Source organism: Bombina bombina, chromosome 6, assembly GCF_027579735.1.
Source record: "Bombina bombina isolate aBomBom1 chromosome 6, aBomBom1.pri, whole genome shotgun sequence".
NCBI lineage: Eukaryota > Metazoa > Chordata > Amphibia > Anura > Bombinatoridae > Bombina > Bombina bombina.
This window is the reverse complement of record NC_069504.1, coordinates 865,667,882-865,682,134: the sequence shown is the minus strand read 5'-3', so window position 1 is coordinate 865,682,134 and position 14,253 is coordinate 865,667,882. Positions and strand designations below refer to the sequence as shown.

General features: G+C 37.1%; 1 protein-coding gene across 1 annotated transcript; it reads left to right on the top strand.

Moving 5' to 3' along the window:
- The first annotated feature begins 6,597 nt into the window (after window positions 1–6,597).
- Window positions 6,598–10,366, top strand: LOC128664707 (zona pellucida sperm-binding protein 3-like). The gene is made up of 8 exons (XM_053719515.1): window positions 6,598–6,783; window positions 7,637–7,755; window positions 7,952–8,055; window positions 8,494–8,671; window positions 8,743–8,863; window positions 8,942–9,033; window positions 9,900–10,030; window positions 10,146–10,366. Exons 1-8 carry the CDS (start codon window positions 6,625–6,627, stop codon window positions 10,364–10,366), a joined length of 1,125 nt encoding a protein of 374 aa, XP_053575490.1. The 5' UTR covers window positions 6,598–6,624.
- The last annotated feature ends 3,887 nt before the right edge of the window (window positions 10,367–14,253 follow it).

The following is a 14,253-nucleotide window of genomic DNA, read 5'->3' as shown; positions in this document are numbered from 1 at the left end:
CCTGCTTAGCGGGAGAGATTAGCACTATAGTCTCAAGTCCCAATATGTCTTGGATCACTATTTCTGCCTCTGTAAAATCCCTACCACCTGAAACTTTATTTTATAGTGGGCTGGCACCCTAATGGTGTTTAACTGCCAGACAAATGTCCCACTGAATTTAATAGTGATCCAGTATATAAAACAAAAACAGGGTAAAAGACCCACAACATATATTACACGTACATGAACACAAAAGACAAGAAGACACTCACAGAATGGTCCAAGGGGTAGATTGCGTCCGTTGTTTGTGGTCTGTTCCTCAGGACGTACTCCCTTATCGCCCCCCGGGACTCCCTGGCCAACAAGACAAAACCTCCCACAGGTAAGCTATAGACCTGAATCAGATGGGTGCACGCAGATGTTGGTTCCCAGCCAGGGAGGCACGGAAGGTCGACCTGAAGCATGTCCCACCAGAGTCGCCAAGTTACTGTCGTGAGTGAGCTCGTCTCAGGTGCAGTAATAAAGAGGTCCAGACCAAATATTTATCAAACAAGGGCTCACCTCATGAGAGGTAATCTTTATTACACTGTTGCAACAGTGTCCCAGCACAAAAACACAGCAACGCAAGACTAACACATTTTCATATACATGCATTTTTATACTATTACAGTTCCTTACAAAGCAGAGAGCTAATTGGCTGATCATGATTGGCCAATAAATCTCACGTGATTAGTGGTTACTAGGAAAGGGGAAAAAAAAACAGGTCCTCTATGTTAAAATTTGGGAGATATGTTTTCTTGGAATGTGACCAGAGGCTAGTTGGCTAATTGGATTGAGAAGCTGATACTGTACAGAGAAGCCTTGGATTTTACCTTGAGTTTCAGATAGTTAGAAAACTTTGTATGGGAGAAGCCATAACTTTAAGATGTACTGATACATACTTATTAGGCTAAAAGTAAGTTGTTAAAGATACATCACTTATTAGAAAATACAGAAGTAATATATCTGCAGTTTCAGAGAAGAGTTCAGTAAAAGAAAAGGAAAAGTTTGGTTAAACATATAAAAAAATGAAAATATAATAAACAGCTCATAACAATATGATGTAATTGATCAAAAATATTTGGTATTGTTGATGGTGATTGGTATTTGAAATAATGTAAATTTCTATAACAATTTGATGTTGTAGTGAATTTCACACAAGTAAAAGCCATAACTCTATAGGGAAATAGGCATTTCTTGATCTATTTGTCATAGCGGGACTAACGCAAGAAAGAATGAGTTAGTTTCACAATTGTAACGCTGGTATTACGAGTTTTTTTGTCTATGCTTTTTCCGTGCGTTAGGTAAATCTGGCTGTTGCGTGCACGAGCACGTCTTCCCCATAGAAGTCAATGGAGGAGAAAAATGTGTGTAGAAATAAAATCCAACACTTGTTTGGAGCGTAAAGTGAGTGACGTCATGTTCTTGTGTGAAAAAGTAGCTAAATCGTGTTAAAATCCTACTAAAAATCTGATTTGTGTAGGTAATGTGGTGTATATTGTTTGTATGTATCGATTAGTGTATGTATGTGATAATATTTGTAGTTAGATGTAGCTATATGAGTGTCTGTTCCTGCCTGTCTATGTAAGTCAATGGAGAATGGATTTCTCTGGCTTTTTTTTCAAACACCCGAGATCTCGTAACTTTGATCCATTCTATTTTGACCTGAAAATATAAAATCTTAAAAATAAATATAGTGTAGTGTTTGTATGAGTGTAAGTGTAGTTTGTGTAATGTTTTTTTTGTGATTCGTGGAATTTTTTGTTGGCGGTATATGTTAACTACTGGGTCTGGGTTGACGTTAATGATTTGAGCGGAGATGGATATTTTTGTGGCGTTAAGGAAACTCGTAATACCAGCGGGCGGTAAAAAGCAGCGCTATGACCGGCCAACGCTGCTTTTTTACCCTAGCGCCACACTCGTAATCTAGGCGTAAGGTTCTACCCCTGGTTGGGATCCAAAAGTGGTCCCTTACCTATCATTTGCCTTCTATAAGCTGTAGGTATTAGAAGGGTCGAAAAGTGGCCCTCATCATCAGCCAGAAGGCCTTGCTATGACGTACTATTACACGTGAATGTTGAAAATCAATGTGTTCTTTACTACTGTTTGGAAGTGACAAACTTTTTTCTTATTATACACAACTTAGATTTTATGTATCAGTATCTCACATTGTAACTTGTCTGTTTTGTACTGCTACGTGAACCTTAATAAAAAAAAATTTTAAAAAATTGCTCAGGAGTAATATGACTGTGGTGACTAACAGGTCCTGCCAATACTTTTTTTCTTAATTACCAGCACCCCAAACATTTTAATGAATTTGGTATGTGAACATTCAATATCAATCACAACAGGGGCTGACAATCTTGTAATCTGCTTTAAAAATAGGATGACAATCATTTCAGTCAGGCCAAGAATGACCTTGCAGATACATCTTTTACAAATTATATCATATTAACCCCTTAGTAACCAGAGCACTTTTCCATTTGTTGACCGTCTGGGACCAAGGCTATTTTTGCAATTCTGTGGTGTTTGTGTTTAGCTGTAATTTTCCTCTTACTCATTTACCGTTTTTCTCGTCATTAAATGGAATTTCTAAATATACCATTATTTCATCATATCTTATAATTTACTATAAAAAATATATATAAAATATGATGACAAAATGGAAAAAAAAAACACTTTTTCTAACTTTGACTCCCAAAATCTGTTCCACATCTACAACCACCAAAAAAAACTCATATGCTAAATAGTTTCTAAATGTTGTCCTGAGTTTAAAAATACCCAATGTTTACATCTTCTTTGCTATTTTTGCAAGTTATAGGGCAATAAATACAAGTAGCACTATTTCCAAACCATTTTTCTAAATTAGCGGTAGTTATGTTGGAACACTGATATCTGTCAGGAATCCCTGAATATCCCTTGACATATATATATTTTATTTTAGTAGACAACCCAAAGTATTGATCTAGGCCCATTTTGGTATATTTCATGCCACCTTTTTACCGCCAAATGCGATCAAATAAAAAAAAAGTTCACTTTTTCACAAACTTTTTCACAAACTTTAGGTTTCTCACTGAAATTATTTACAAACAGCTTGTGCAATTATGACATAAATGGTTGTAAATGTTTCTCTGTTTTCTCTGGGATCCTCTTTGTTCAGAAATAGCAGACATATATGGCTTTGGTATTGCTTTATGGTAATTAGAAGGCCGCTAAATGCCACTGCGCACCACACGTGTGTTATGCCCAGCAGTGAAGGGGTTAATTAGGGAGCATGTAGGGAGCTTGTAGGGTTAATTTTAGCTTTAGAGTAGTGTAGTAGACACCCCCAAGTATTGATCTAGTCCCATTTTGGTATATTGCATGCCACCATTTCACTGCCAAATGCGATCAAATAAAAAAATCGTTACATTTTTCACCATTTTAGGTTTATCACTGAAATTATTTACAAACAGCTTGTGCAATTATGGCACAAATGGTTGTAAATCCTTCTCTGGGATCCAATTTGTTCAAAAATAGCAGACATATATGGCTTTGGCATTGCTTTTTTGGAATTAGAAGGCCGCTAAATGCCACTGCGCACCACACGTGTATTATGCCCAGCAGTGAAGGGGTTAATTAGGGAGCTTGTAGGGTTAATTTTAGCTTTAGTGTAGTAGACAACCCAAAGTATTGATCTAGGCCTATTTTGGTATATTTCATGCCACCATTTCACCGCCAAATGAGATCAAATAAAAAAAAAATCATACATTTTTCACAAATTTTAGGTTTCTCACTGAAATTATTTACAAACAGCTTGTGCAATTATGGCACAAATGGTTGTAAATGTTTCTCTGGGATCCCCTTTGTTCAGAAATAGCAGACATATATGGCTTTGGCATTGCTTTTTGGTAATTAGAAGGCCGCTAAATGCTGCTGCGCACCACACGTGAATTATGCCCAGCAGTGAAGGGGTTAATTAGGTAGCTTGTAGGGAGCTTGCAGGGTTAATTTTAGCTTTAGTTTAGAGATCAGCCTCCCACCTGAAACATCCCACCCCCTGATCCCTCCCAAACAGCTCTCTTCCCTCCCCCACCCCACAATTGTCCCCGCCATCTTAAGTACGGGCAGAAAGTCTGCCAGTACTAAAATAAAAGGTATCTTTTAATTTTTTAAAAACAATTTCGCATATTTACATATTATGCTGTGTTGGATCCCCCCTTAGCTCTCTAACCCTCCGCCCTCTACCTATTTGCTGCCATCTTGGGTACTGGCAAGTGCCCAAAAACATCTGTAATGGTGTTTAAAAAACAATATAAAATATTCAGTGATTTGATCAGTAATCTTACAAATATTGCTTGCTATTCTATGTGTGATCTAATCAACTAAGCAATGCATTATATGAAACCTATTTGCTAGCCTTTTTTTTTTGCTGAAAGGAAATCATAGTTCCCAGATTTTGTATATGTATCATAAGATATAGCATGCAATTTTCTACAACTTTACAATTTATGTCTATAATCAAATTTGAAATGTTATCTTGGTATCCTTTGTTGGAGCTAGGTAGGTTGATAGGAGCTCAGGAGCGTGCAGGTGTCTTTAGTATTCTATGGTAGCAGTGTTTGCAATTATGTATAGCATTGCTATAAACATTGTTGAAAACGCTACTGCCAAAAGGCTATAAACACATGCACACTTCTGAGCTCACCTATGATTACGCTTTTAACAAAGAAACCTATTTAAAATTTATAACAGAAGTAAAGTATAAAATTGTTTTGTATCTGCCATGTTCTATCCAATCTGTTTGTGTTGACCTTACTGCCCCTTTAAATCTGTACATGTAAGTTTTATACATTCTTGTACAATATTAATGTATTTACATATGTGCACATAATTGTTTTCTTTCTTCACCTGTTCAGTAAACCTTTATAAAGTGCTTCCTGTAGAAACAAGTAGTCTGCTTTATACTCTTGCAGATCACTGACAATGTCAGAAGATTTTCAGACAATTATAGATCACAGAAAAAGAAACAAAAATCAGGGGAATTTATTTATTGATTAAACTTCCACTATAGATTGTTTACAATGTGATAGAAACTGATATCTAAATACAACTGATCAAAGTATTTGAATACATTAAAAGGACATGAAACACATTTTTTTTTTCTTCCATGATTCAGATAAAACTGTAAACAGACAATTTTAAACAACTTTTGAATGTAATAATATTACCAAATTTGCTTCATTAAAGGTGTAGCAATGCACTACTGGGAGCTAGCTCAACACTTGGGTGAGCCAAAGACAAGAGGCATATAGTGCAGCTAGCTCTCAGCAGTGCATAGCTGCTCCTGAGCCTACCTAGGTATGCTAGTTGACAAAGGAAATTAAGCAAATTAGACAATATGAATACATTTGAAGGTTGCTTAAAATTAAAAGCTCTATCTGATTCATTAAAGTTTAATTTTGACTTTACTGTAACTAAGTTTTTAAGAGGCACAAACATTTCTTTAAGCTCCTTGAGGAAATGTTAGTCTTATTCAAATAATAACTGTAATAAAGGAAAATAGTATATATATATATATATATATATATATATATATATATATATATATATATATATATATATAGTATGACATCAAGGATTCAATTTACAGAACATAATTTTTAGTAATACTTCTAAAGAATAATCAGATTGTAAACTCTTTGTGATAGTTATAGTAATTGTAATCTTGCACGGGAAAGCAATATATATATATATATATAAACGTATAGACGTATAGGCTACATAATGGATAAACCAAATAAACAAATACAGAAAAATAATTAAGAGTTGTATAAACAAAAACAGATAAACAAACATTGGATGATTTGTAGGCTTAAAGGAACACTGAACCCACATTTTTTTCTTTCATGATTCAGATAGAGCATGCAATTTTAAGCAACTTTCTAATTTACTCCTATTATCAATTTTTCTTCGTTCTCTTGCTGTCCTTATTTGAAAAAGAAGGCATCTAAGCTTTTTTTTGTTTTAGGACTCTGGACAGTACTTATTGGTGGATAAATGTATCCATGAATCAGCAAGAACAACCCAGGTTGTTCACCAAAAATGGGCCGGCATCTAAACTTACATTCTTGCATTTCAAATAAAGATACCAAGAGAATGAAGAAAAATTGATAATAGGAGTAAATTAGAAAGTTGCTTAACATTTCATGCTCTATCTGAATCACAAAAGAAAAAAATTGGGTTCAGTGTCCCTTTAAGGATTTCTATAGAAGATCAGGTGTCTGTGATTAGCTGCCACAGGTGAAATCTAAAAGCAATTGGATGGATGGGTATAAATATTTCTCACCTGGAACATTTCCATGTGCTTGCCTAGTTGTAGTCAGAATGGGTTTGTGGGGAAAGCTGAGCTGGCTGTGCCTGGTGCTTGTGGTAGTTAGTATATCCTGCCAGATGAATGTCCCTGCTCGCAGCTGGAGATCAAGGGAACCTTTGAGGAGTAGCTATTCTGCTCAGTCTGGGTTTGGAGCTGCTCAGAGATATGATAGGTGGTATCCTCAGGTTGTTGATCAATCTAGACAGCAGCCTCAGTACCAGCCTATCAGTGTGCAATGTCAGGAGGCCAGTATGGTGGTCACAGTGCAGAGGGATCTGTATGGAACTGGGAAAATGGTGAAAGCCTCAGACCTTACTCTAGGACCCCAGAGCTGCCAGCCTAGTGCCCAGAGTACAAATCTAATAGTAGTTTTTCAAGCTGGACTTGAAGAATGTGGCAACAGCTTACAGGTAATATGATCTGATTAGCTCTTAACTTATATTAATATAGTTCTTAATCTTCTACAAGGCTTACTTTTAGGGCATATGATGTAACTGCTTTGAGTTGTTTGGGGGTGGGGTTGTCTGTTTTTGTTTTGCTTTTTATTTTTTTGCCCTGTACAATTTTCTTGTAATATCAAATTTGCTTCATTCTCTTGGTAGTCTTCTTTTTTTGATGTAGCAATGTACTACTAGGAGCTTGATTTAAAAACATTAGGTGAGCCAATGACAAGAGGCATATATGTGCAGCCAGCTATCTCCCAGGACGTTTTTGCTGCTCTTGCGCCTACCTAGATATGCTTTTCAAAGGATACCAATAAAAAAGTTTTAAACAACTTTGCAATTTCTTATTTTGAATCATGAAAACTTGATTTTACTGGGCCTTAAAAAGCAAAATGTGCTGCAATATGATGCTGGCACATAACTTAACCCCTTTAAAAGGCTTAAAGTGGAATCCAATCTAGAGAAGCAATTGGACTTAGCTGAGTACATCTGGTGATGCAATGACAAATGTGTGTATCAACCAATCACAGGTTGGCTCCTAGAAGTTCATTGCAGCTGCTGAATGTGTTCATATTATAAGCTCTAATGCATGAGTTTATACTCTTGGTTTCTACCATAAGGAAACTATTTTGTTAACTTACTGAACCTGCATGGAACACACAGGCTTTAGTATATCCTTAGTAAAATAGTTTCATGCAATTTGAGACATTCAAGTGATCCATATATCTAGTTATATCAAACTGCATTAAACTATTCTTATAACTAGATATGGATCACTTGTATTTCTCAGAGTAAAAAAATAAATATTAATTATTTTCAGATGACACCTGAATTCATGGTCTACAGCACAAACCTGAACTACAACCCCACTCCAGCTGGCAATTCTCCTATCATAAGAACCAATGCTGCTTCTGTCTTAATCCAATGTTATTATCCACGGTGAGTCTCTCCCTGTTATTTGAGGAGTACTTGGGTAAAGGTAGTAAAAAGTCTGTCCAAACCAACTCTGCTACAAAGTGCTTGCCAGATCTGATCACACACAAGTATCTTTCAATCTGTCTAACAATGAATATTAAACATTGACCAACCCTATACTAGATCTCAATTCCTGAAACCAATCTGCTTTTTCCTACAGACATGGCAATGTGAGCAGCAACGCCATCAAACCAACATGGATGCCTTACAGCTCTACTATTTCTGCAGAAGAAAGATTAGGGTTCTCTTTAAATCTCATGAACGGTATGTAAGTTTGTACTCCCTGAAGAAAGGGTGTTAAAGGGATATTCTATCTGAATCAAGAGTTTAATTTTGACTATAGCTTGCCACTTTCTAATTACTCCTATTTCATTTTTCCTCTTTTGCTATCTATTTGAAAAAACAATTATGTAAGCTTAGGAGTTGGCCCATTTTTGGTTCAGCACCTGGGTAGCGCTTGCTAATTGGTGTCAAAATGTACTGACCAAACACTACCCAGGTGCTGAACCAAAAATGGGCCAACTCATAAGATTACATAATTGCTTTCTCAAATAGATACCAAGAGAACGAAGAGAAATTGATGGGGGGGTAAATTAAAAAGTTGCTTAAAATTGCACGCTCTAATCAAAATACGATTTCATAATTTGGATAGACTATCCCTTTTTTAAATACAGAATTCTAATACTTTGTGCTCTTCATCAGATGACTGGAGTGCTCCAAGAACCTCTACAGTCTTCCGACTGGGTGACGTCTTCCATATTGAAGCCTCTGTTGATTCTGGCAACCATGTGCCTATGACAGTGTTTATTGATAGTTGTGTGGCCACATTAAATCCCAATGCCAACTCTGATCCCAGCTATGAAATAATATCTCTTAATGGGTGAGTCTTAACCACTAGTAAAGCTAGGCACTAGCAAGTTTATTATACTTACTATAAATCCTCAATTTCAGGTGCTTGATGGATGGGAAAGAGGCAGATTCCACATCTGTATTTATGTCCCCAAGGCCCCAGCCGGACACACTCCAGTTCACAGTTGATGCTTTTAGATTTACTGGGAGAGATGTATCCACTGTAAGAATAAAGCTATTAAAATTAATTATGGGCCTCTGAATATACATCTTGTTAGAATTGAGTGTTTTGTTTTTCTAGATCTATATCACTTGCAGCCTCAGAGCAGCAGCAGCTACCCAGGTTCCAGATCCACTGCATAAAGCCTGTTCATTCAGTAAAACCAGCAATACGTGAGTAGCAAACATCTTACTTTCACTTGCTAGCATGGAGTGTGTTATACTTCGTACACTATTGGTCCTTTTTATGAAAGTGATTTAAGAGTAGGGTGTTCAAATGGGCATCCATAACAATCTGCTCTTTCATTACATATGTATGAGTATTTGGGGCTGTGTTATTAAATCTCCCTTTTCTCTCCCCCTCCCCGACTCTTTAAAAGGTTTGCCTTTGCTGCATTGAGAATACAAAGGCACTGTAAAATAGTGTGTTAAAAAGCAACAAATTGAACCTAAATCGGGGCATCTTAACTGGAAAGTTTAAAACTAATTTGCTTCTTTTAATTGAGCATACCTAGGTAGGTTTGGGATTGTTAATGTACTGGGAGCTAGCTGCTGATGGCTGCACATGTCTCAACTGAGCTTGTTCGCAGTTATCTTTTGAAGGCACAGCAATACACGAGGATAAAGCACATAATTTAGAAATAAAGTACTTTTAATATTGCGATAAATTTGAGAGTGTAAAGCTTGAGTCCCAACACTTTACCCAACAATGGTTCAGTTAAAAGTAATAATCTGACCTAACTTGGTGAAAAAGCAAAGATTGAAGGAAGTCAGGTAGCTTGTAAAATTTCAATTTTGTCTTAAGTATGGTCTTATATTTTTGAAAATGTTTGGGAGGATGGCTAGGACAACTGGTACCCAACTATCGTTTGAATGCTTTGCTCATGCACCTGATAACCTTAGATTATAGCATTCAATTCTTTAGAAAAGACTAATTGGACTCTTCTGGCAAGGTGTAGTGAGTCAAAGCTAAATATCTATTGCACACTACAACAATATGGGCTTCTATGTGGTATTAATGGCCTAATTTGTCTCCACAGTTGGTCCCCTCTTGAAGGTACCAGTGACATCTGTAGGTGCTGTGATACTGGGAACTGTGTGGCTTTTCCTCCTCAGAGCAGAAGAGTTGGCCTGTCCTCTCGGGGAAGAGGAAAGAGACAAGCTGGACCTGGTAAGTTTACTAAGAACCAAAATCAGAATGAAATTCTTAGAAACTTACTATATACATCTATAACTACTAACCTAGAATTTCATGATGCACTACTACATTCTAATTTCTATTACAGATTCCAATGTAGAAGAACAAGGCTTGGCCATTCTAGGACCTTTACTGGTAATTGGACCAGACCATCAGAACGCATTGGCAGTGACTGAGGATCCGGATTCACTGGAGTTCTGGATGTGGGTGGCAATTGGTTCTCTGAGTCTTGTTGTATTGGTGGTTTGTGCTACTGTAATAGGGAAACATTTAGTTAAGAAACACGGCCTGCAGGCTGAACTAAAATAAATATTTATTTTGGTAAATGACTTGTGTAGGTATTTTGTTTTTAAACAAGAGTGACTTTCTAGCCATCAAAAAAATACACTTGCATTGCCAGTAGTAGGTATTTTCTAGCTTTGTTAGTGTTAATGGCATAGGTAGGGGTGAAACTTTAATATACCAGTGCCAGGAAACAAGTATTGCAGTTTCAATGTGTGGAATTCAAAACATTGTGCTCAAATGTTTAACCCTTTCGCAACAGGGTTAAAGTGTCTACATCGGAACAACTGTTTCAATTATTGGATCGGGGGGGGGGGGCGTCCCTACAACCCTAGGAACGCCCTCCAGACCGCGATCAAATCCTGGAAGCATAGGTCTCAGGACAGCCGTTGGCTATGACGTTCTATTCTGTCATAACGGCTTTAAAGCCCAGTGTAATTATGACGGAATATAACTGCATTAAAAGGTTAAATAACAGGTGTGTGTATTAAGGATGTAAACCTAATTTAAGAAAGTTTAAATATGTTTGGTTGCACCTTAATTTCTGTGTCAATGCGTGCAGAGTAACTCAGTAGCTAACATATGGTTTGCATAGATCTGCCCATAAAATATTGATCTTCTAGCAATATGGATTGTTAAAGGGACACAAGTCAAATCTAAACTCATGATTCATATCATGCAATTTTTTTTTTTTTTTTTTTTTTTAAACCAATTTACTTCCATTAACAAAATGTGCAGTCTTTTTATATTTACACTTTTCTTCACCATCTCCTGAGCATGTACAAAACTTCATAGAATAGCCATTTGTGATTGGCTGATGGTGAATTGGTGATAACCTGATAGAGGACTGGAAATGAACATAACTGACATTTGTTAGTCTCAGACATTCCAACTCTCCCTGAAGTTCAGGGAGTCTCCCTGATTGTAATAGCGGCTCCCTGATGCCAGCAAATGGAGTGCAATCTCCCTGAAACTCCAAGTAACATGATTCAATGTGGCCCAAATCCGGAAAAGTGTTTCTTTTAGTTGCTGGGACGTTATAGAACCCTAAAAGCATGCATCAGTAACCAAAAAGCCCCCACCTATTCTAATAAAATAAAACACAAATACTACCTTATTTACTGCACGTAATTAAACTTCATATTCTAAAATATTTAAGCATTCAACAAGCGTACGATCACTGGAAAATCGGTTTGTTGTATGTGTGGGGGGGGGGGGGGAGTGGCGGCGCAGTAGCGGGGTGAAGCAACCTCCCTGAAATGAGTTTTTGCAGGTTGGGATGTCTGTAGTCTGAACTTTTAAATGAGTAAAAGGATGTTGGGGGGGGGGGGGGGTTCTTAAGTGCTATTACATGGTCTTCATCGTGCATTTTGTTTCTACTGTATTTAGTTGTCTTCTAAATGGATCAGAAAGTCAAAATGAGCATGCTAGTTTCATATTCACATCTGTTAAATTTCCTTTTGTTCTCTAAGGTACCGTTGTTGAAAAGAATCTGTACATATCCACAGCAGCCATGTATTAGAGCTAGCTGATTGGTGGAAACACACTTGTCTTTTCATTGACTTACCAGATGTGTTAAGCTAGCGCCCAGTAGTGCATTGCTTTTAAGAAACTGACTAACATCTGCAAATAGAATAAACACATGGTTATATGCAGGCGATGTCTTGTCATATTAGGTTCTTATTTATAGCTCTTCCGACAGGTTAAATCAAGCTCCTAAACCCTTCCCTTACGCATGCATATGAAGAATAACTCTACATAAAGTAACAACAACTAGGTGTTATATTAACTATAGCATCTGTTTACCAGGACACCACAAACTTATTTATTACAGTTACACAGCCTGAAATAATCAGGTGAAACATATTGCGGTAAAATCAATTTCTAACTACATTGAGGCTGCTGGAATGGAGAGAACAATGTGTGTGTAACCTTGTAGTTACCAGTTTGCTCCTGTTCCAAGGTCATTCTTAGTGAAAACATACCTAGGTTGGTGGCTGGAGCAGTGACACTACATGGCAGGAAATAGTGCTGTGATCTTGCAAAACTGATGCCACATCGTGCTCCAGACACGTGCACTCTCCTGAGCTTATATCCCTGCTTTTTTAAACAAGATACCAAGAGAGAACATTGATAATAGAAGCACATTTAGAAAGTTGGTTAATATTGTATTCTCTTTAAGCCCCAGCTAGGCAAAGCCTCAGTATATAAATAGGGCTAATTAAACAGGTTACAAACTGTGACACACTACTAAGATGTGTTGCTACCTACCTTACCTGGTATTCTATCACATCTCATGGTTCCCCCTTACCTGACACCAGTCTACATACTGGAGATGAGCAGCTGGCAGTTTTGTTCACTGACAAATGCAGAAGTAGGAGGTTGTCTTTGGTATTCTGTAAAACCAGATCTTAGTTTCACTTGCTCAAGAGGAAATTTGACTTCTGCAGAAGAACGGAAAGAAATCCTGAATCTCTACTGCAGCTACAGTTCAGTGAAACAGATGAGCACAGATTCAGTCCATCTGAGTACGAATTCTGAATGATGATAGAACATCTGTTCATGTTTTAAGATGCAGAGAAGAAAATAGATTATCATCAAATAAATTACACTATTAATGTGTGTATGGAAAACCTAATTGTATTACTTTATTCTCCGTGCACCCACATTTAAATATCACTCAGACAGCAGCATGTTTGTCATACAGGCCACCACCAGCTTTCTATATAGGTAAGGTGTACAAATTTGGCTGCACTGGGTATGTGCATCATGTGTTCATATGACCCTGAAACCACTGACTTCTACAGGAAGTATTCTTGATATAAATCACGGCTGGACTGGGAATAAAAAGCAGCCCTGGAAAATGTGAAGACAAGCCCTATATTAAACTGAGTGTACAGATAGTGTGTGTATAGCAAACAAGTCAGATGTTAACAAACAAATATGCTCAACACAATGTGCTAAAAAACAATACTCTCCTTGTCAAAGTGATATAAAGATGACTGCTGCCTTCCTTCAGTCTCTCCCCAGGGACTGTACAGACAATAGGCAAATAGAAATGTATGGCGCTGGTCTTGATATGAAGTAAAATTTCTAATGATAGATAGAAATGGACTTGATGTGCAAGTTTAAATCCGACAAAATAATGTGCAGTATACTCACTCCTTCAATAATGTGAGTTCAGCTTCTAAAGATGTGCCTTTCTCCAAAGAATAAGGAATGGATCCCAAAGGGAATATCAGCTGGGCTGGAAATGGATTGAAAACCCCATCAGCAGTAAAATAGTAACTTATTATTACAAATCAAGTAGTAACTTACTTATCAAATATAGTAAGTCCGGCTCGTCACAGGAAAAGATGATTCCAAATGTATAAAAATAAAAATGTTTATTTTAGCTCTACGCGTTTCAACGCTCAAGCGTCTTTTTCAAGAGCAGTAAAAACAAAGTAAAAAAGTTTGCATGATACTGTGACTCATTATAGCCGGGTTTCTATACAACTGTATCGATGTTCCAATTTCCTGTGTCCAACAGGAAATTGGACTCACATAAAAACATATACATAAAGGAGTTATATGGATGTTTAAGCCCAACCTTTTATTCTTTGCATAGCTTAATTCTTTTTTATGTCGCTATATTAAAGTTAAAATACTTTTTGTAATGTAGTTAGGCGTAAACATACAAACAAAAAATTATAACCAATGATTGCGTTCCTTTGAGATTTCGTCCAATGAAAGTTCACTAATGAAATAAGTTCTCATTCGAGTATTCCTTTTCTTTTAGTTCCTTTTCAGGTCCGTCGCACTGTCACGTGCTTTTTTTTGGCCAATCCGATCACGCTGGGATGCTCTCCGTTAGTGTATGACGTCGTGTGGGCCTGTCCGATCACATGTTGTTCTTAGCCAATCCTAAGAGC

What these genes read in the sequence shown, in the direction of transcription:
- LOC128664707 (XM_053719515.1), top strand. Translation starts at nt 6,625, where the DNA reads ATGGTGGTCACAGTGCAGAGGGATCTGTATGGAACTGGGAAAATGGTG. An exon ending in CTCTTTAAATCTCATGAACG is followed by an intron (nt 8,056 to 8,493) that starts GTATGTAAGTTT and finishes GCTCTTCATCAG; the next exon opens with ATGACTGGAGTGCTCCAAGA. An exon ending in AAAGAGACAAGCTGGACCTG is followed by an intron (nt 10,031 to 10,145) that starts GTAAGTTTACTA and finishes TTTCTATTACAG; the next exon opens with ATTCCAATGTAGAAGAACAA.